At 40.8% G+C, this 23,594-nt stretch overlaps 1 protein-coding gene across 1 annotated transcript in view; it reads right to left on the bottom strand.

The window, feature by feature from the left end:
- The window catches only part of ENPEP (glutamyl aminopeptidase), an 88,841-nt gene that overhangs the window by 4,523 nt on the left and 60,724 nt on the right, over positions 1–23,594 (bottom strand). Inside the window, exons 12-18 of the mRNA XM_070390815.1 lie at positions 22,062–22,198; positions 21,898–21,953; positions 11,929–12,079; positions 10,264–10,337; positions 10,048–10,152; positions 9,789–9,959; positions 6,636–6,776 (exon numbers count right to left, since the gene is read on the bottom strand). Of these exons, the coding sequence (XP_070246916.1) occupies positions 6,636–6,776; positions 9,789–9,959; positions 10,048–10,152; positions 10,264–10,337; positions 11,929–12,079; positions 21,898–21,953; positions 22,062–22,198 (835 nt within the window). The remainder of the gene's footprint in view (positions 1–6,635; positions 6,777–9,788; positions 9,960–10,047; positions 10,153–10,263; positions 10,338–11,928; positions 12,080–21,897; positions 21,954–22,061; positions 22,199–23,594) is intronic.

The following is a 23,594-nucleotide window of genomic DNA, read 5'->3' as shown; positions in this document are numbered from 1 at the left end:
GTTGGTTTTTCCCTTTATACTCTTCCAATGTGCCTTGAACCTCTTCTGTTTGTAATTATTACAACTTTAATGTACTAGTGGCCTAGTGCACGAAATTCATGCACATTAAAAGGGAATTAATTAGAGCAGTGGTTCTTAACCTGTTGGTCGTGACCCCTTTGGGGGTCGAACGACCCTTTCACAGGGGTCACCTAAATACATCCTGCATATCAGATATTTACATTATGATTCATAACAATAGCAACATTACAGTTATGAAGTAGCAACGAAAATAATTTTATGGTTGGGGGTCATCACAACATGAGGAACTGTATTAAAGGGTCGTGGCATTAGGAAGGTTGAGAACTACTGAATTAGAGGAAATATTTTAATATTGCTATTTGCCCTTTCTCTATAATAGAAGTGTCAGAGATGAAAGAAAATTAGTAAAATGTATATGAAAATCTTCCTCCTGTCAGAGTCTGGGGCATGCTGCAGGACCCAGAGTCAAGTCCTCGCCCACCCATGTGCATCTCAAAATCGCACAAGACCCAGACCTGGCCAGCCCCACCCCCATGGGGCAACACCCAGACCTGGCCGGCCCCACCCCCATCAAGCCCTGCCAGGTGGGGGGCACAGCCTCAGATCCCCGGCCTAGCGCTGGGCAGGGGGCGCAGTCTCAGGTCCCCCATCAAGCCCCACCAGGTGGGGGGTTGCAGTCTCAGGGTCCCCCAGCCCAGTGCTGGGTGGGGGGCACATTCTCGGGTCCCCTGGCCCAGCACCAGGGCAGGGGGTGTGGCCTGAGGTCCCCCATCAATCCCTGCTGGGCCAGGAGCATGATCTTAGGTCCCCCGGCCCGGCGAGGGGGTGAGGGGTGCTGCCTGAGGTTCCCTGGCCCAGCAGTGGGGCAGGGTGTGCTGCCTGAGGTCCTTCGGCCCAGCACCAGGGCACAGTTTGAAGTCCCCCACTCCAGCCCGACACCACACAGCCTCAGGCCCCTGCTGACCACTCATTACAGGAACCTCATCTCCTCTGTGGGTGCAGACATCTTGTGATGGCGTGATGGAGTGAGGGTCAATTTGCATATTACCTCTTTATTATATAGGATTTGTGTGATTCTTTACTTAGTATTGGTCTCCATCACTAGATTCTAAGATCCATGAGAACAAGGAACCAGGTTTGTTTTTCCTTATCATTGTATCTTAATGCCAAACACAGTGTCTAATACATAGTTGATGCTGATAAGATTATTGGATGAGAGAATTATAATTAGAAATGAGATATCAGGTTTCATGTATTCTAATAGCAAGAATGTTTTAAAATGACAACACTGGCTATTGGCAAGGGTTAGAAAAATAGGTCAATTTATTAGTAAATTTTTTCTGGGTAACAATTACTTCTAGTATCTTAAAAAAAATGTCAAGGACATTTAAAAAAAAAGAAAAGATTCACTTTCAAAGATGCCCATCAGCACATTATTTATATACTGGAAAGTTTAGAACAATACTGTTATCCAACAGCTGGAGATGGGCTAAATAAACTAAGATGTATCTACACATCTATAATAATAAAAGCGTAATATGCTAACTAGACCAGACGTCCTTCTGGACGGCCTTCTGGGCGAAGCAAGGGCTGCGATGGAAGCCCGGGTCTCGGGTTCCTCCTGGCAGCTAGAGGGAAGTCTGGGTCCTGGGTGCCAGAGGGAAATGGGTGCCAGCAACCAGGGTAAGGAAGGCTTACTCTTGCATGAATTTCATGCATCGGGCCTCTAATTGAAATATAATTGAGCATTAAAAATAACACTGAAGCCGAAACCGATTTGGCTCAGTGGATAGAGCATCGGCCTGCGGACTGAAGGGTCCCAGGTTCGATTCCGGTCAAGGGCATGTACCTGGGTTGCGGGCACATCCCCAGTAGGAGATGTGCAGGAGGCAGCTGATCGATGTTTCTCTCTCATCGATGTTTCTGACTCTCTATCTCTCTCCCTTCCTCTCTGTAAAAAATCAATAAAATATATTAAAAAAAAAATAACACTGAAAAAGCATACTTAAAGACATGGAGAGATATCTTTTAAAACTATATGTAGCCCTAACCAGTTTGGCTCAATGGATAGAGCGCTGGCCTGTGGACTCAAGGGTCCCAGGTTCGACTCCGGTCAAGGGCATGTACCTTGGTTGCAGGCACATACCCAGTAGGGAGTGTGCAGGAGGCAGCTGATCGATGTTTCTCTCTCATCGATGTTTCTAACTCTCTATCCCTCTCCCTTCCTCTCTGTAAAAAATCAATAAAATATATTTTAAAAAAACTATATGTATAATATGATTCCATTTCCATAAATAATAAATAAACAGCCATAAAAAAATGAGCCAAGAAAAAATCTTAGTTGAATTTTAGTGTGACAACAGGGTGGTAAAATTATGGGTGATTTTTGCTTAACTGCATTTTGTACAAAACAACATCCTATATCAGGGGTCCTCAAACTTTTTAAACAGGGGGCCAGTTCACTGTCCCTCAGACCGTTGGAGGGCCGGACTATAGTTTAAAAAAAAACTATGAACAAATTCCTATGCACACTGCACCTATCTTATTTTGAAGTAAAAAAACAAAACAGGAACAAATACAATATTTGTATTTGCATGTGGCCCGCGGGCCGTAGTTTGAGGACCCCTGTCCTATATAATAAAAGCCTAACATGCAAATTGTCCCCTAGGACAGTTGTTCAACCGATGGTTAGACAGGGAGACTGGGACTTCAACTGCTCGCTATGATGTGTGCTGACCACCAGGGGCGGCGCTGAACATGGAAGGCTTCAGCAACACAGCACTGGCAGTGGGCAGCAGTGAAGGTGCTGCTGGCCCTGATAGGCCCCAATGAGAGCAGGACCATGGCAAGATGGTGAAGCAGGTGACTGGATATCGCCAGGTCAAGGTTGGTGTGAGCAGGGGCCCAATTGCCCTGCCAATCACCCCGTAGATGGCAACCAGCCGCAGCGGTGGCAGGGGGTGGGGCTGCCGCCAGACTCCCAGGTGCTGAGGGAGCCGGGCGGGGGGCCCAGCCCTGACTAATCGCCCCACAGGCGGGATGGTGGAGCAGGTGAAGGGGCAGTGCCAGGCCAAGGCAGATAGCCAGGTGGGGCTGCAAGGCGGGGGGTGCAGCCCCCCAAGGGACCCCACCCATGCAGGAATTCGTGCACCGAGCATCTAGTATACTCATAATAAGAAAATAGGGACTTAGGGAGATGGGGGCACTGGATGAAAGAGGGTGAAGAGATTAGCCAAAAACATATAAGCATAGCCCATGGACACAGACAACAGTGTGGTAAAGGCTAGGGAGGGGGAGGCTGGGGCTGGGTGGAGGTGGATAATGGGGAGGAAAATGGGGGGGGGGGGGATTTATAATAGTGCCAACAATAAATAAATAAATAAATAAATAAGGGAATTTAAGAAAGGAAAGTTGCTATCATGATATCCTACAGATTAACCTTCCATAATTTCTGTAATATTTGTTGTATTTTGTTCTTAGAAGCTAAAAATTAAAGGATGTATTTGGGAACCAACAATGAATGGATTGACTAAAAACTATAACTACCTGTATAAATATTAGAAGTATAAGAACAAAATATGTTCATTTCCAAGAAACCAATATCACATAAAGTGTAGCATTTAAGGAGAAATATGTTATATACTTATTATATTGATTACTTTTAAAACTAAAATAAGAATTTAATTATATCATAAATATTCTGAAATATAATTATATAAAAAATAGTCTTCTTAGACTTAATATTAACCGAAATATTATTGTTTCCCAAAATAAATGATTTTGATACACACAAAACTTTTATTAAATTATTTTGCTTGTGAGATAGTGTTTAAATGGCTTTAGTCATATTCCATTGACTTAATATTTCAGCTATAGTCATAAATTAAAACCATACTTTTCATACCACACTACTGATTTATTGGGTTTACCCAACTTCACAGTTTCATCTAAGAGTTTAGTGAAATAAAAAAAAGCAAAGAATAAATTCTGAAGAATCTTTGGAACTTTGTGGTTAAGTCTCAGACTGGAAAAAACATTAGTGGTGTGGCCATCAATTGTCATAAAAATCACATGACAAAAACTTTATTTAAAAAACCAGCTTATTTATTTTAGAATGACAATAAATTGTTCATAAAATGGAGGCAGTAAATCCACTCATTTTGAAGTCTGGAAAATGTTCAAGAGTTTAGAAATAGTTGGATAAAACTTGGCTAATTTATATTTAATTTGTCACATCCAATTTTAATAGGAATATTCTATTTATTCAAACTAACCATAATTAATATTGGGCATTGTGTGTGTGTCTAACATGTGGTTATTACATAATTTTATGCATTAGGCAATTTGAAATAATATCCAATGAGAATTAGATCACTAGACTATGAGGAAATATTAAAAGCCTTGGGTGAGCTAGCCTTTGGAGCTAGCACTGGAAATTGTTTATCAATTAATTTTCTTGAAAAAAAAATCAGTATTATGTCTAATAAATTTATTTTAAGGCCAGATGTTTATGACTTTTATGGCAAGGTAACACCTGATTTTATTTGTGTTTTGTTTTTAATATTTTTATTGATTTCAGAGAGGAAGGGAAAGGGAGAGAGAGAGAGAGACAGAAACATCAATGATGAGAGAGAATCATTGATTGGCTACCTCCTGCACGCCTCCTACTGGGGATGGAGCCCGCAACCCAGGCATGTGCCCTTGACAGGAATTGAAACCCGGGACCCTTAAGTCTGCAGACCCATGCTTTATCCACTGAGCCAAACTGGCTAGGGCAACACCTGTTTTTTTCTACTTCTTAATTTTTAAAGAGGAATAACAATGAACTAATTTTTAAGAATGAAAAATGCATTATTTGAAAAAAATTACAGAGCTATTTAAATAGGCCTTGAGAAATACTCTACTTAATAAACAATTTGCAAAATGAGCATAATTTACTTATCTTTTCACAATAATTCAAAAGTAAGCATTATTCTTTATCTATATAGGTTTCTTGCAGCATATATCAAAAAAAGTTTTATAGTCTTTTCAATTAAAACAAAATACACAGTATTTGTCAGTAGGCATATACCTTCCAAAATGGAAGGTATCATATTTCATAATATGAAATGTTACCCCCAGATAACAACATGTTCTAAATAGGTAGATTTATTAATTCTAAACCAAGTATTTTATTGAAACAGCTAGAGGCCCGGTGCATAGATTGGTGCACTGGTGGGGTCCCTTGGCCTGTGGGGATTGGGCCCATACCGGCTCTCCGACATCCCCCGAGGGGTCCCGGATTGCAAGAGGGTGCAGGCCAGGCCGAGGGACCCCACTGGTGCATGATCAGGGCTGGGGAGAGACCGCAGGAGGGCTCCAGGGCATGTCCAGCCCATCTCGCTCAGTCCCGATCGGCCGGACCCCAGCAGCAAGCTAACCTACCGGTCGGAGCGTCTGCTCCCTGGTGGTCAGTGCGCACCATAGCGACCAGTCAAACTGTTGAACATTCTGTTGGACACTTAGCATATTAGGCTTTTATTATATAGGATTATAAACAGATGAACAAAACATCATATGTGCATGCTCATAAATCAATCGATCTTCATAGAGATGGACGAACTATTACAATTGATCATTGCAAGAATAGAAAAGGCAAAATATTATCACCAATAGGTAAAAAGCAATGTAGATTATCTTGGTTGAGAGCTAGAGATTTAATCTGGATCTTATAAGAATAAGAAATGTGAATCATTCTAATGGCACTCTGGTGAATTGTAGGGTAGGAAAAAGAATACAAATAAAAGTTATCATCATAGTTAATATTTCTGAGAAGGAAGTCAATTAGGCAGTGCTGAGGGGAAGACAGATGAGATTAAAAGGGGATAACAGAGGCTATTTCCTGGTGTGGGAATTATAGACAGTGAAGTGCTTTTGGTCAATGTTTGGGATACATAGTCTATATTCTATTTTATACTCTGTAAAAGAAATATCTTTTTAATGGAAATAAGCATTACATTTAGAGGATTAGGGCCAAGAACAGTAATATTTCTTTAGTATGGGGCTGAAAAAATAAAAAATTGGAGAAAGCATCTCTTTAGTTAATTTGCTATTTTACATTTTAAAACTGTTATTGTCTGGGAAGTAGTTTCTTCTTAAGAACTTTTCAAAATACCTAAAGTTTAATTATCTGGTCAAGGGAGATAAAAGCTATCCATCATATATGTTCAGTAAGATATAGGGCTCTGATGTGAACCCAGGTCCAGGAATTCTTATTTAGTTTTCATTAAATATTCATTGAGAACTAAATATGTGCCTGGCATTATGCTAGGTGCTATCACAACAGGCAGAATTATATTAACTTGTTTTAACCAAACTAAAAATAATGTGATTTAGGCATCTCTTCAGATTTTAGAATTCTATAGATCCGGTGGAAACAATACTTTCCAAAAAGAAATTATGCTAAAAATTAATTAGTATATTGCTTCCCTGGAAGGGGAAAAATCCATGATCCATTACCTCTGGTGATATGCCATTTTAGATATTGTACAGATGTCAGAGAAAGTAGAGTAAAGAGAAAAAGAATTGTAGATAGTATCCAACAAAGAGCACAAAACATTATCTGATCATCCCACCTGTTGACTAGATATTCCCAGTTGAGCTGTATCCAGTTCCAGGCCATGGTCTTCCCATAGCTGTTATATGAGATATATCGGATGACTGTAAACACATCCTGACTTTTAATAAGGTTTGAGTCCTTGAGCAAGTCCAAATACCTAAGAGAAGCCAAAAATTCAAAATGAACTTTTAATGTTCACCCTTAGCTGAATTCCAATAGAACATAGCTTTCATTCCTGTAATTCAATTCTTGAGGCACTAAGCAACAAAATTAAATATGACAAACAAGAAAACACAATTTAAAATTTTCTAAAATATTTAACTTTTTATTTTTTTAATATATTTTTTATTGATCAAGATATTACATATGTGTCCTTATCCCCACGTTACCCCCTACTCCCCCCGCTCATGCCCTCACCCCCCTGTTGTCCGTGTCCATTGGTTAGGTCTATATGCTTGCATATAAGTCTTTTAGTTGATCTGTCCCCCTTACCCCCACCCTCCCCTACCTTCCTTCCAAGGCCCGACAGTCCAATCAATGCCTCTCTGTCTCTATTTAACTGTTTTCATTTATTTTTATTTTTTTTAAATATATTTTATTGATTTTTTTACAGAGAGGAAGGGAGAGGGATAGAGAGCCAGAAACATCGATGAGAGAGAAACATCGATCAGCTGCTTCCTGCACACTCCCTACTGGGGATGTGCCTGCAACCAAGGTACATGCCCTTGACCGGAATCAAACCTGGGACCCTTGAGTCCGCAGGCTGACGCTCTATCCACTGAGCCAAACCGGTTAGAGCTATTTAACTGTTTTTAAAAAACAACCTATGATTTTTGAGGACTAGTGAAATGTAAACTACAGGATTATTAAAACTTTAACTATTTTGAAAGTATTAAAAACAATATAAAAACATAGTTTTAACTATTAATTATTTGTGACAACCTGGTAAATCTTAAGAATATCATGCTAAGTGAAACAAGTGAGACAGAAAAAGTCAAGAACCATATGATTTCATTTATATGTAGGATATAAAACTGAAAGCAACAAATGAACAAACAATCAAACAAAAACTCATAGACACAGACAACAGTATAATGGTGACCAGAGGGCCAACAGGGTGAGGAGGGGTTGTAAAGGGTAAAGTGGGCCAAATATATGGTGATAAAAGAAGATTTGACTTTGGGTGGTGGGCACATAATGAAATATACCGATGATGTACACTTGAAACCTATATAATTTTATTAACTAATGTCACCCCAATAAGTAAATAACAAAAATAAAAAATAATAATTGGACCTATTGAATGGAAGCACTTTATCCACTTAGAAGTATTAAAAAGAAGCCAATATGTTAAATGAAAGTATTTATACTCTAACTAGAGCCCCGATGCACGAAATTTATGCAAGGGGCTCGGGCCTCGCAGCCCCACCTGCCTCGGTCGGCCCTCGAAGCCCCGGCTTCGTCTGGAAGGTCGTTCCGCTGTTTGGTCTAATTAGCATATTAGCTCTTTATCATATAGGATTTTCTGTGGGATACAAGTTGCCTTATTTGTTCTTTCATAGATTGTACGAAACAAATTCCTAATATAACCTATGTGGTTAGATTGGTTTACTATAATTATACTATAATGCAAATAAGTCCAAATCAATAGATTAAGTGACCAAACCAATAGATTTGTATTAAATTTATGTCATGGTTGTATCTAAAGGGAATATCTCAAGATGCTGTAGACTACTGAACTTCCGGAAACTGCACTGGATTGGGGGCCCCTGAATGTTTGTGCAATGTATCTTTTGCCCTCTAATTCATAAGAGCCTTAGTAAGGCATTTAAGTACTTGCTAATTCAAGTAATGGATCAATATGATGTTCTGTGGACTGTCAAGATGATCAAGTTCTTGGTGGACTATCTTAGAGCAGTGAGCAGGAGAATTGACTGCTTTAAGACAGTGTATTGTTGAAGGTGTATTGTTGGTCCTGCCAGGTAAAAACCGTTTCTGGTAGTTCTTACAAATTAGTAATTGCATGGTAATTTATCATTTATATTCTGCCTCTCCCATGAACCTGTATGTTTCTCAAGGGTAGATATCTTATTCATTTTTAGTCTCACACTCTATATACCTATACATAAAAAGGACAACAAAAGATTTGGTTAAATGGCCCAGATGGTTTGGCTCAGTGGATAGAGCGTTGGACTGTGGACTGAAGGGTCCCAGGTCCTATTCTGGTCAAGGGCACATGCCCAGGTTGCAGGCTTGATCCCCAGTAGTGGGTGTGCAGGAGGCAGCCTATCAATAATTCTCTCTCATCATTGATGTTTCTATCTCTCTCCCTTTCCCTTCCTCTCTGAAATCAATAAAAAAAATGTATATTTTTAAAAAATATTTGGTTAAATGAATGAAGTAACTGAGAAACTATAACTAAGCAAAAAAAAAAATGAATTAAGGCAGAAGTCAGCTGACTTGTGGCACAGGTGTGGAGTAGAAGATTCATAGAAAAGCTTCAAGAAATCTTTATACCTTTTGAGTGAAATGTAAATAACTTTATTTGTGTGTATGCATATTGTGGCAGACACTCCTCCTCTGCTGACAGAAACTGGTTTTGTTCTGGGCTTGTTTGTTGACTGTAGAAAAACTAGATTCCTACCCCAGCCCCAGAGTATCATGATTGACCCAAATCAGTCAAAGGAATTCAAGTTCATCCTAGTCCACAAATGATCATGTGGTAGACCCAGAGCATGATCCAGAATGATCAGGAATGACCCAGTTCTGGATAAGGAGGGGCAGTGGAGAGAACAGACCTCTTAACATAAAAGACAGGGGACACTCTTTTGCTCCTGTCCTTCTTCCATTGAACACACATGTATGAAGACAAAATGCTTGGAACTCTGAAAGTCATTAGACATCCAACAGGTTGAGGATGACAAAACAGAAAGGGCAAGACCTAGGTCCTCGATGAAAACTGAAAATTGTTCTCCTCTAGAACTTTTTCGTATGAGATTACATTTCTTTACTACTTAAGCCACTATTACATAGATAGTTTGTTTCTTGCAGGGAAAATAATTGTTGATAGATTTACGTGGAAACATACTTTAATAGCATCTATAAGAGACTGTGATGCATAAACCAAAAAATACAATTCCTAGAAGTAAAAAAAAAAGTTCTAATTTACCTTGACAGAAGAGTAACATTCTTGATAGATGCTAACGCATACAGCAGCTTTTCTTTTTCTTGAGCTAATGGAGTTTTTTGATATTGATCAAGAGTGTAGTTCCATGAAGCCTCATTGCCAGAGTTCTGCATCCCATAACGATATACCAGAAGCCTGAGATTTACAGGAATCCTAGAAGAATAAACAGTGTTTCAGAGATTCCCAGTTTTCGTTTTGCAGTTTAAAATCTTTTGGAAATGAACACACGGCGAATAGTCACCTCACAGTCCCAGTGAGCCACTGCTGAAATAACTGGGAAGCGTTGCCCAAGGCTTCTTGGTCTCCTACCTTGCATGCGAGCCCTAAGACGGAGGCACGGAGTAACCTTAGAAAACAAAGACACACAAAGTTGGGCCTTGAGTACTTTTCAACACATTTTAAAACACGCAAACAGATATTGAATGGATATTAGTTTAAAAAATGTAAAAGAAATAACTTTGTGAGGTGGTCTCCAGTGTCATCCCATGTCAGAGCATCTGCAACCGGCTTCACCTGACCTCGGAAGTATTCCTGAAATAAAAGCACCACATACCATGAGTAACAATTCATTATTTATCAACAGTCCTTCAACTATTATAATGTACAGCCACCCTCCCCCCACCACCATTATAACCTTTTTTCCTACTAGTTCAGAGAACTTTGGGCCTGTCATTAGGAAGGGATGCATTCAGTTCTTTATCACATTGCAATATTGCTTCAAGGTAAGAACATCCTGAACATTCTCTTGTGTTTTATCCAACTTTGGGTTAGCATCTCTTAGCTTCCACTTCTTGTGAAATAGAATAACACTTGACATACTTGCTCAAGTACTGATGAAATAATAATATTATTCCAATATTTGTACATTGCCTTTGGATTTACAAAGGAAATTTATATTACACAATCTTTATCCCTTTACCATAGGCAGCCAAGTGCTAAGATTCTTATTGTACAAAGGAAATTAAGACTCACAAATATAAATCATTTGTCCAAGTTCTTTCATTTACTAAGTGGAAGAGCCAGAGATTCGAATCCAGAATTTGTTTAAAATTACAAGTGTCTTGCTAAAGTGCTACAGAAATTACAAAGCAAAGTATTTGTAATGACTATCTCATAATAAAATCTCAATGTGGAAATAACAGCAGAAATATCTATATATATAAAAAGCCAGTGACTGGAACGCCATAACAACCTGAACAACTGGTTGCTCTGATGCCCCCTGTGGCCAGCAAATCGGCCCAATGGGGGGGTGGAGCCAGCAGGCCAACCTCCCTCGGCCCCTCCCCCTGGCAGCCCCACCCCACACCAATAGGGGGTGGGGCCAGCCAGCCAACCTCCTGCAGCCCCTCCCTCCACCTGACCCCACCACCCATGGCCCCTCCCCCAGGCTTCTGACCCCTGCTCCCACCCCCCGCCCCATTCAAGGATGGGGGCACTTGTCCACTGTCCACAGCCCCTCCCCACGGTGGGTCCCACCCTCAATCAGCCCCCACCACCTTGATTGGACTGCAGCCTCTCCCCCCAGCCAGCTCTGTCCATGATCGCCCCACCCCCCACATCAATCAAGGGTGGAGCTGTCCAGCCAACCTCCCATGGCCCCTCCCCTGGATGCTGACTCCCAATCGGTCCCTGCCACCCCATTCAGGGGCAGGGCCTGCCAGCCAATCGCCTGTGGCCCCACTCCCCAGCTGGCCCGGCCCTGATTGGGCCTGATTGGAGCAGGCCCGCCTGTGCATGAATTTGTGCACTGGACCTCTAGTAATGCTATATTTTGGGAAGAATGAATTCATTTTGACCTAGATGAATACAGTAAAAATAGGATCTAGTTAGTGTCTATGGTTTAAAATGTTGCCTATTTTAAATGAAGTATTAATTATTGGATTCCTTATAACACTAAAATATACACTTAAGGGGTATATTGAACCAGAAATATTGATACATTTCAAGCTGAAAAAATAAATAGCATCTCTTTGCTTTGACTAGTCAAGTCATTGTACTTTCCTTTGATTTCACTTGGAAAGGAAGATATGTTCTTGTCTCCCAGGAGCTTCTTCCCTCAGAAATTTTCCTATTCTGCTAATGACTAAACATTTACTTTCATAAGAAATGCCATTCACATCACCTCAATCACAGGGTATAGGTCTTTATCATCTTCAAACATGCTAATAATATAGGTTACAGCTGAAATAACTCTCTGCCATGGTAAAAAGTCCTTTTCCATTTTGAGATACTTGGTCAAGTTCAGAGCCACCTTATAATCTAGAAGTTGAGCTCTAAGGAAGGAAAAACAAAACAGTTAATTAAAAAGATAAATTAGTTTCTGTTTAACTCAAAGAACTAATATGGGGATTATAGAATTCAATGTTAATGAGAATCCTTCTATTACATGATTAATAAAATGCATGTATGGTTTAAGCCTAATCAAAGAGATTTCCTCACAGTGATATATTTTCAAATGTCCAATAGTAAAGGGGAAGACAGAACATTAAGATACACATTTGAAAAATCCAAAATTTGGATTTTGGCAAAATTTCAGATGAAACAAAAGCCACTTAGCTATGTGGTTAATATTGGTGAATAAAAACTTTTAAATTTTAGTTTCATAAGCTAATTATAATAGCCAAATACACCATTATAAATGTATCTTATTGAAATGATTTGAATTTAAAATGAAGAGGAAACCTGAATAACAGTACTCACAAATCATGAATGCGTAAAACATTTCAAGTACATTTATACTTCCCATAAGACATCTCCTTTTTTATATATTTACCAATAATAAGGCTAAATAAAAAGTGGATTTTGTTCCTCCAGGAAATTTGAAGTTACTTCTGACATTTCAAAGTTTAAAGAATCCAATATCTTCCTCCTTAAAAGAGATTCTAGAACCTTTTAAAATCATATTCTTAGAAAACTGTCATGCTTCAATTTCTAGCCTAAATTTATGGGAATCTTGTTTTTCCACATTACATTTTGAAAGTTTAAATTAAAAAATATATTTTAAATTATTGAATTAGTAATATTGATGCACTGAGTGTTATTATGTTTGAGGTCATTTTGTGAATAAAGAATAATGTAATTATGTCATGACTTCTTCCTAAGAGCTTGATTAGAGGATGAACTAGCATTGGACAGATAAGTGTTAAAATCTTTAGCATCATATGATTTTTACTAATGAGATATGATACAGAGTTTTCTTTTCAGTTCAGAAAGCTGATTTCTCATTTCCTGATTTGATTTAGAAGGGGTTATATTTTGGATCATTCCGCCTCCCTTAATAAAAGAATAAATAATATTGAGAAATGGAGTGTTTTATTGAGAATGTTTATTAAGTAAAAAATATAGAAGTTGTGCTAACATGTGAAACTTGATAATTTTCTAATTTTAATGATTTTCTATTTTCTTTGAGGATAGAGCAACAATCACATCTCATCAGTGTTTTCTTAGGATACTTTCGAAGAATAGTTGTTGCTCTAAGGATCAAATTAGCAAAGAGGTTAATGAAATTTTAGGAAGAATGGCAGATAACTTGGTCAGAAATCAAGTGGGCTGCACATTTCTGGCAGGTGAAAAGATTAGAAGGGTCTTGGTTACAAGGACCAGAAGAATTGGGTAATTGGATACCATAAATGGAAGGAGGGAATCTAATGATTCACAGATTAGAGGTCCTAAGTATTATGTATGCAAATGTTAAAAAATCAATATCTTGTCTTAGCATCTTATTTTTCCAGCACACTTGATAGCTTTGCAATAGTTCCACTTTGATATCACTCATTTTCTTTAAGTCTAAGTCATAAAGTCAGAACACTGGACTGGGAGTGAATTTTTGATGCTTGATATTATAGATGATAATATTTTGAGAATTAAAATAATGTACTCTGCAACTCTTATGCATGGAATCAGTAGTATTTGATATGTCAGAGGAAAAGCAATACCATTTAGAACCATGATTCTCAAATTTGAACATATATCAGCAACATTGGAAAGTTGGTTAAGTCACACACTCTCGGGCCCCATTCCCAGAATTTCTGATTTAGTGGGTCTTGAATAGTGCCTAAGTATTTGCATTGCTCACAAGTTGCCAGGCAATGCTGATATTGCTAGGATTACATGTGAAGAACTGTTTTTTTTTACAACAAAGAAATCTATAGTGCCCTACCCAGATCGCCTTACAATGTTGTGTTAGCTCACAGCTACCACCTTCTTCAGGCAATAGCCCTTGGCCAAATACATCTATCTTGCTTCTAAGAGGTTATGCAACCCTCACTCCTGACCATAAATCAATCATCTGATTCAGGAATGCCACTAGCCAGCCTGCATCTCTCTAGTTGGTCCCACTCTGTGGTACAACTCAAAGCTTCCTAGTAGAATCTGGCAAAGCTAGATTCCAAATGAGACCATATCTTTGCTCAGCTTTTCCTCCTTCCCCATCATGTTTCTTGCATTCTCTACCTCAAGCCAGCACTCTTCAATAACCACAGGTAAAGAACCCTCATTTCAGACTCTGCACTTAGGGAATTCCACCTAAGACAGCATTCTTACTCAACTTTGAGTCTCAAGTTCCATTTCTTTTTAAATCCATAGCAAATAGCAGTTCTGAAAGCCAGACTTGAGAATTTTCTTTGTTCTAGAATCTTCCATTTACAGAGTGAGAACCCAGCCTGAAGGACTCAAATCAGAATTTTCCTATAATTCAGAGTGTAGAGAAGATGGAGGCTGTAACTTAAAGAAAGCTCCCACCGGACTCAATGGAGAAGAAGAGGACTAAGAGGTCCTCCTATCTCCGGCTGAGGCATGGAGGAAGTTTGAGGAATCTTATATCAAAGGTTTGTTTGTTTCTGCTTCCCTGGGTGTGACTTGAAAAGACTACACAGTCCCCAACTCAGAGAAGCCCAGGTTTAGCATGGTGTCTTGGTAAACATGGCTCTTGACTGGGGCAGTAGAACAATTGAGAGAGGTGCCTCAGTGGATGGAACTGACCCACATTCATGAGCCTTCAGGTGGTGTGGAGAGTTTTGGAAAGTTCCCATGTATCTGGTCTCTCTTTTTTTATATATATAATATATTTTTATTGATTTCAGAGAGGAAGGGAGAGGAAGAGAGAGATAGAAACATCAATGATGAGAGGGAACCATCGATCGGCTGCCTCCTGCACGCCCCCCACTGGGGTCCACGCCCGCAACCTAGGCATGTACCCTTGACCAGAATCGAACCTGGGACCCTTCAGTCCACAGGTGTATCTGGTCTTTTGACATTAAGTTGCCAATTAAATTCAGATTTCTGGCTTAAAACAGTCTCTTTGCTATTAACAAGACCCCATTTTATCTCTCCTCATTTTCCTACTACCCTTTTCTTTAAAAAATAAAAAAGGCTGCTTGGCCAGTGTGGCACGGTGATTGAGCATCAGCACATGAACCAGGAGGTTATGCTTTGATTCCCAGTCAGGGCACATGCCCAGGTTTCAGGCTCAAACCTCAGTAGGGAGCATGCAGGAGGCAGCGGATTGCTGTTTCTATCTCATCGATGTTTCTATCTCTCTCCCTTCCTCTCTGAAATCAATAAAAATATATTTAAAAATAAATAAATAAAATAAAATGGCAAAGCTGATCATCGTGACATGGTTGATGTTCACCTGGAGGCCTTTACTTGCTAACCTGGTCGTCACCTTGCATATCATTGGAACCACTGGTCCTTAAAACCTGGCTGGAATTCTGTCTCGTCAGTGGCTTAGGTGGTCTGTGAAGCTGTCCTCTGTGCCACTCTTTCCTCACCCAGAAACTCCTGCTCCCACTCCTGGGTTTGTTAGCCAGCCTTGTGCTTTCCTTTATGTTAATCTTGACCCATCCCCTGGCTTTAGCACACAGTGGGCTCCAGAGCACAACATAAGCTATTGAAAAGGATAAAACCTACTGCAACAGCTGTACAACAAAGGATTTTTTTCTGTCTCAGTTTTGGCAAGGCCCCCAAACTAGGCCCTTTGGCCTATTCTCCAAAGTAAGATGCAGGTCCACCAAACTGGAGCTGACATGGTCAGGGGAACAGGTTTTGTGACCCTTTTGCTAATAACACACCACCATCCTAATGAAGAGGTTGGAGTGGCTAAGGGGGAGAGAGTGACCTTGTAGAAGAGGGCTTTTGGGAGTGCTGTCAGTGTACTATGAGGTTGTCCCTTCATATCAAGCCTAGGGAATGGGGCCTTTCATGGGAACACTTGAATAATTTTACAGGTGTATCCTAGAACTTGGAGGCATAGTGGTCTGGTGTCTTACACCCCGAGAAATCTATAGGACGAGAGGCCGTGTCTGGCTAGTGCTCTGATCTCAGAGTGAAGAGATGGGACTGCCTGGGTGGCCTGTCCTTTCAGACTTTGTCGGGGCACAGGATGGATGAATACTCGCTATGGACCAGAGTGGGTCAGTGGTGTTCACCTGCCCCTCAAGGTAACTGCGGGAGAAACACCCTTGACCATGGAATGGTGTGAGCACAGAAGGAGGAGAGTCCATGTTAAATGTCACAAGGTCTAGAGGAGCAAAAGCAAACTGCATGTTGGGAGTGTTCCTCCCTTTACCTGCTCTCACTGCCTCAACGCTGGAGGAACCAGAGGCAGCATAATGAGAAGCAGAAACTTCACACAGGAAAATGGAGAGGAAATCAAGCATGTTGTTCCTGGGGGGCTGGAGATAACTTTAAATGACTTTGAAAATGTTCATGGTTTCATTGGGCTAGGCATTTGATGAACTGAGACTGTTTGGGAGAGTCAAAGTGACTGGATGAATTTTTACTCCCTATCTTAACTAATGTGTCCAGCTAGATATTCCATCTAGGGCAGTAAGAATACTAGCTTCTCAAATCTGGGGACAGGGGAATCAAGAATACATGTATTTTTAGATGCACCCTTTCAGTCCTGCTCATGAAACATGAGTTACATTTCTTTCTAAACACCTGAGAAGATCTGCATAAAGTCTAGTCCCACCATAGGCACTTACCTGTCTAACTACACATTTCTCCTTTTCTTTACTGCCTAACATTTCAGACTGGTCTGGACCCATCTCTAATAAAGCTGATGCAGTCTGTCCCTCCCTGAGTCCTGTTTTGCAGAAGGAAATTGGACAATAGCTCAATAGCTAAGGTCATAACTCAGGTGTTTCCTGGACTGGTTATTGTGTGATTCTTGATATTTTTTGTTTTTCAAGTGTGTTTCACTTTCTTTCTTTCTGAAGCTCTTCAAAATGTTACGGGGCATGGCCAAGGAGCTGAGCAAATGTGAGAAAGTCTCTCACTTGTGCGAGTTACCGGCTTAACACACGGTTGAGAGAACTGCTCAAGAGGCTTTCGCTCCTTAAAGCACAACGAACTGTGTGTTGTGTTGTGATGGGAATTAAGCTATAAAGATATTACAATCTCTGTGTACTTTTTAACAGCAAAGATGCTAAGCTTTGGAAACGATCATTTTGTATTCACAGGAGAGTTTTTCTGAAAAAAAAATTCTAAGCGGTTCTATTATGTTTTAAAATATTGATCTTCTTTCATCACTTAGTTTCCCAGGTCTGCTCAGTGCCTGGTACAGAGTAGGTGCTCAATAAATACTTATTAAATGAGTGACTGACAAACTGTAATATAATGGATATGCAATATAGTCCCTCCTTTTCCATAGAGAATCTACACTAATAAAAGAGAAAAATGGTAATTGGCGTACGACCGCTACCCTTCCGATTGGCTATCAGCGTATCCTTATGCAAATTAACTGTCAGCCAAGATGGCGGCCGGCAGCCAGGCAGCTGGAAGCGAACGTGAGGTTTGCTTGCTCCAGTGACTGCAGACTCCAACGTTCCCCGCCTGACTTGCCGGACTCTGAGCTGGCAGTTTGAAACATTCTAACAAATATAGCCGGCTGGGATCTCAGAGCTGAAGTTATACATTGTTTCGATTATAGAACAGCAAACAAACCAGCAGCGGAAGCCTCAGAGCTAGAGCCAGAGCTAAAGCTGGCCCAGAAGAAAAAAAAAAAAAGAAAAAAAGGAGTGGTTGGGAGCTTCAGTCAAAACCCCTAGCCTGAAAGCAGCCCTCAGCCCCTCACCCAGACTGGCCAGGCACCCCAGTGGGGACCCCCACCCTGAAGGGTGTGTGACCAGCTGCAAACAGCCATCATCCCCTCACCCAGGCTGGCCAGGCACCCCAGTGGGGACCCCCACCCTGATCCAGGACACCCTTCAGGGCAAACCAGCCGGCCCCCAGGCCTCTATCCTATATAGTAAAAGGGTAATATGCCTCCCAGCACCGGGATCAGCGGAGCCGAGAGGTCTGGCACCAGATCAGAGTGACAGGGGGCAGCGCCCAAACCCCCTGATCGCCCTGCGGCTCTGTGTGTGACAGGGTGTGGCGTCCCAACCCCCTGATCGGCCCTGCTCTGTGTGTGACAGGGGGTGGTGCCCCAACTCCCCCCCCCCCCCCACGGGCCCTGCTCTGTGTGTGACGGGGTAGAGCCATAACCTCCCCATCGGCCCTGCCCTGAGTGTGACAGTGGGGGCGCCCCAACCCCCTGATTGGCCCTGCTCTGTGGGTGACAGGGGGCGGTGCCCTAACTCCCCTATCGGCCCTACTCTGTGCGTGACAGGGGGGAGCTCCCCAACCCCCTGATGGGCCCTGCTCTGTGCGTGATGGGGGGGGGGGGGGCAGTGCCCAACCCCCTGATTGGTCCTGCTCTGTGAGTGACAGGGGGCAGTGCCCCAACCCCCTGATGGGCCCTGCTCTGTGAGTGACAGGGGGCAGCGCCCCAACCCCCTGATTGGCCCTGCTCTGTGCATCACAGGGGGTGGCGCCGCAACCTCCCCATTGAACTTGCCTTGAGTGTGACAGGGGGCGGTGCCCCAACCCCCCAATCAGCCCTACCCTGAGCGTGACTGAGGGTGGCATCGCAACCTCCCAATCCGCCCTGCTCTGTGCATGACGGGGGGCGGCGCCCCAACTCCCCAATCAGCCCTGCTCTGAGCCCGACCAGGGGCTGCACCTAGGGATTGGGCTTGCCCTCTGCCACTCAGGAGCAGGCCTAAGCCAGCAGGTCATTATCTCCCGAGGGGTCCCAGACTGCGAGAGGGCACAGGCCGGGCTGAGGGACCCCCTCTTCCCCCCCGAGTGCACAAATTTTTGTGCACCGGGCCTCTAGTATATTCTATATGTGTGTATGTATATTTTCCTATATGTACATGCCTGTGAAAAGTTTAATTTATAAATTAGGCACAGTCAGAGATTAACAACAACTACTAATAAAATAGAACAATTATAACAATATACTGTAATAAGAGTTATGGGTCAGACTCCGGTAAATCACAAGTAACTGAAACTGTGAAAAGCAAAATCTCATCTCGAATAAGGGTCAATGACTGTAATTAATTTGTTATATGTCCAGGAGATTAAACTTGGAGATTCACTACAGGGGATTATAATGTCTATTACCTACAATGGGAATCTACATTACAAATTCAGAAGAGCTTTTCTACATAAATGCTTCTTTGTTGCTACTGATCAATGGTGGATGTATTTCTACAATGTATTGAGCACTCTCACAGGCCTTAAAGGCCTGCAATGCTTTCATTGCTTTATGTGCATTACCTCATTTATTCCTCAAGAGTCTTGTAAAGTCATCTTCATTTTGGTAATAAGGAAATTGAGCCAGAGAGAGGTTAAGACACTTACTCAAGGTTATACAGAAGCAGGATTTTAATCTGGCTCGGGAACCTGTTTAACCCTATAATGTACCTCCTTAAAAATGTCAATAAAGAGGACATACAGGTGGCTAATAGACATATGAAAATGTCACTAATCATCAGAGAGATGTAAATTAAAACTACAATGAGATATCACTTCGCACCTGCGGTAATGGCTACCATCAATAAATCAACAAACAAGTGCTGCTGAGGACGTGGAGAAAGAGAATGCTCATTGCACTGTTGATGGGAATGCAGACTGGTATAGCCACTGTGGAAAACAGTAAGAGTTCCTTCAAAAAATAAAAAATGGAAATGCCTTTTGACCCAGAGATTCCACTTCTGGGACTATGTCCTAAGAATCCCAAACCAGCAATTCAAAAGAATATATGCACCCCTATGTTTATAGCAGCATTATTTACAATAGCCAATGGCCCATCAGTAGATGGGTGGATAAAAAGCTGTGGTACATGCCTTAACTGGTTTGGCTCAGTGGATAGAGTGTCGGCCTGTGGACTGAAGGATCCCAGGTTCAATTCCAGTCAAGGGCATGTACCTTGGTTTCCGGCACATCCCCAGTAGGGGGCGTGCAAGAGGCAGCTGATTGATGGTTCTCTCTCAACAATGTTTCTAACTCTCTATCCCTCCCCCTTCCTCTCTGTAAAAATCAATAAAATATATTTTTTTAAAAAGCTGGTACATTTACACAATGGAATACTATGCAGCTATAAAAAAGAATGATCCCTTTGAGACAGCATGGATGGACTTGGAGATTATTATGCTACGTGAAATAAGCCCATCAGAGAAAGGCAAATACCACATGATCTCACTTATATGTGGAACCTAATGAACAAAATAAACTGATGAGCAAAATAGAAATGGAGGCATGGGCACGTGGAACAGACTGACAGCTGTCAGAGGGAAGTGGGGAGAGAACTGGGAGAAAGAAGGTGAAGGGATTAGCCAAAGAACATCTATATGTAACCCATAGACACAGGCAACAATGTGGTGATGGCTAGAAAGAAGTGGGGACAGGGGCTGGTGAAGGCAGGCAAAGGGGAGATGGAAATAAGGACATCTATAATAGTGCCAACAATTTAAAAAATCCTAAAAGTAAAGATGTTAAGAACATTTTCTGATTTCCAGTAGTCTACCGAGAAAGTCTGGAGGCATACTCTCCTATGCCTTTAGTGTTATTATGCTATCCTCCCAGCCATGTAGTCAGCTCCTATTTAATGAACATTCACTATGGTGTGTCACAGTCAGGAGCTGGGGATAAAATAAAGAGGACCATAATCTGGGTGCTTACTCTCACGATAGTTACAGTTTGGTGAGTGAGATGGACAGTTACTAAGCAATGGCAATACATGTTGTGGGAAAATACCCAACCCAAAGGGCCACTGGAGGCTTCCTGAGAAAGTAGCATCTCCTTCTTGCTACATTGCTCGTATCTAGCATGAAGCCACTACATAGCCAGCAGAACAAGTTAGCTGTGTCCCTGGTTCCTACCAGTGTCACAAATTCCAACAAATACCTGTTGAATTAATGGAGCTAGGCTACCTGAAAAAAAAAAAAAAAAACCCTCAGAGTTACTATGGTTACTCCTCCATTCTCCCAATCTGTGTTAATTATTTTTTAAATGTAGATTACCTTCAGGCCATGAAAAAAAAAGTCAAAATTTCTAATGGTGTCTTATTTCTGATCAGTCCAAGAGGACAGTGCCTCATTCTTCTTGTCCCAATGACTTGAACAAGATTTGATGACTGTAGCAATAAAACTTTTACCTTGGGCTTCAGTTCACAGAAATGAATTTATGAAACACATTGTTTGCCTTTTTACTAAATTAAATTATGAAGGTGTACCTTTAAGCATTTGAAAATTTCACTCATAATTAGCTCAAGATTTGATATAGACAAGCCCTGCTCAAAGTCAACAGCATAAATGAGCCAAAGCCCATTGTAAAATTTTTATTGCTACAGTCATCATTAGTATTAAGGGTTAATATCAGTATTTTGGCTATGAGGATCATATGAACTTCACACACATACACACACACACAAACACGTTAAAGAAAACAATAATGTTATAAATAGTGGCTTTGGATATTTTAAACTAACATTCATTCTTAAATTCTGTTGTAACTCGTTAAAAAAATTTGTGACAGCCGGCGTGGCTCAGTGATGGAGCATTGACATATGAACCTGGAGGACATGGTTCAATTCCTGGTCAGAGCACATGCCTGGGTTGTGGGCTCAATCCCCATTGTGGGGCATGCAGAAGGATATATATATATATATATATATATATATATATATATATATATATATATATAATTTTGTGACAAAATCCACGGTATTTTAAATGATCTACCTCATTCCAAAACCCACCTTGCCAAGGCAAAAGCATCATCAATAAAACTTGCACGGTCAGCAGAAGAAAAGCCCTGGGAAGAGGGAGAAAAAGAGGTAAGAAATGTGATTCTTAAAGCAACGTGTTAAGGATGCTCTTCTTAGAACAAAAGTAAAACAAGTCCCAGTCATTGCTTTCTTACCGTGTGGTTGGAGGAAAGACTGGTAATGATCAGGTCCCAAGTTGATACTTCATAATTTACACGATAAAACCCAATATGATCTGGGTTTATTTTGAGAAAACCATTTTCACCAGAATTAGGCGGCTTCAAACTGATTCCTGTGGTAGTAAGTAAATAGTAATGATAAACACATTTGCATATAATGTAAACACAGAGAAATTAAACCCAGAGGGTAAAGAGAACAGAAATATGAGCTCAAAAAGTTGAGTTTGAATTGGATCTAAAGCCTAATTCTAATTTAGTTGCCCAACTTTAAAGTGTCACTGTAGTGTGTAAGCTGGAAAAAAAGAGGAATGTAAATAAGTGTCCTGTAATTTGTGGGCTTATACTTTTTACTGGCAGATGTTTGCCAAATAATTTTGTGCTTATAAATCCTTCAATAAGAGAAAATGTCAATAAACAAATAAGTCATAATGGATTAAGTAATTACACAAAGAATATTCACTAGCCCTAGCCAGTTTGGCTCAGTGGATAGAGCGTCAGCCTGCAGACTCAAGGGTCCCAGGTTCAATTCTGGTCAAGGGCACATGCCTGGGTTGTGGGCTCAATCCCTAGTAGGAGGCGTGCAGAGGCAGCCAATCAATGATTCTCTCATCATTGATGTTTCTCTCTCTCTCTCCGTCTTCCTTCCTCTCTGAAATCAATAAAGAAATATATATTTTTTAAAAAGAATATTCACTAGAACACCTGGGGAGGGAACAAAAATGTAAACATTTAAAATAATATTTTGTTTGTTAAAAATCAATGTTCAAATGGATGGAAATGGCTATTGCTAAGCAGAATAATGATTTGAGAATCAGTAACTCCTTTAAAATGTCAAGAAGGCTTACGATAGAACTGAAATCCAAACATGACATTCTTGATTTCATACTTGCTCTTCCAATTTCATTTATCTTTGTAAAGTCTTCTACTTCCTTATTCCAACTGGTTACATAAATGCCTTTTCATCAATGGATTTTCTGAATTAACTTTCTAAAGTAGCATCCACTATGTACATAAGGCTCTAGTAAATAGATGTTAGAAGCTCAACATTGAATGAATAGAGACTTATGTTTTAAATATACTCTTAAAATAACAGTTATGCCCTGACATGACCAGATTTGTGAGGCCCTACTATACTATATATATATTTGCATGGACAGTGTACAATCTAAATAAGGGTGTGAGAACACTTAGTATGTTTGAGGAACTGCGCATAGTTTGATGTAGTGACTGTAGGGTGTAGGACTGGAAAATAGGAGATGAGGCTGGGAATAGCGCTGGGGCTTCTGTGTGAAGCCGTGTTAAAGGATCTATAGGCTGAGAATGGTGAGATGGTAAAGATTTTTTTAGCAGGGAAACATCATGCTTAAGTCTGTTATCTAGAGAGATAATTTCGATAGTGGCATGACATACAACTTGGAAGGAGACTCAAGAGTCCACTGTAATGATCTAGGGCAAGAGAGAATGAAGGCTTACACTAAGGTGGAGATGATGAAATACAAAAAGATGACA

Source organism: Myotis yumanensis, unplaced genomic scaffold, assembly GCF_028538775.1.
Source record: "Myotis yumanensis isolate MYYU_CA2020_CCGP unplaced genomic scaffold, mMyoYum1.0.hap1 SCAF_1, whole genome shotgun sequence".
Lineage (NCBI taxonomy): Eukaryota > Metazoa > Chordata > Mammalia > Chiroptera > Vespertilionidae > Myotis > Myotis yumanensis.
This window is presented reverse-complemented; position numbering and strand designations above follow the sequence as displayed.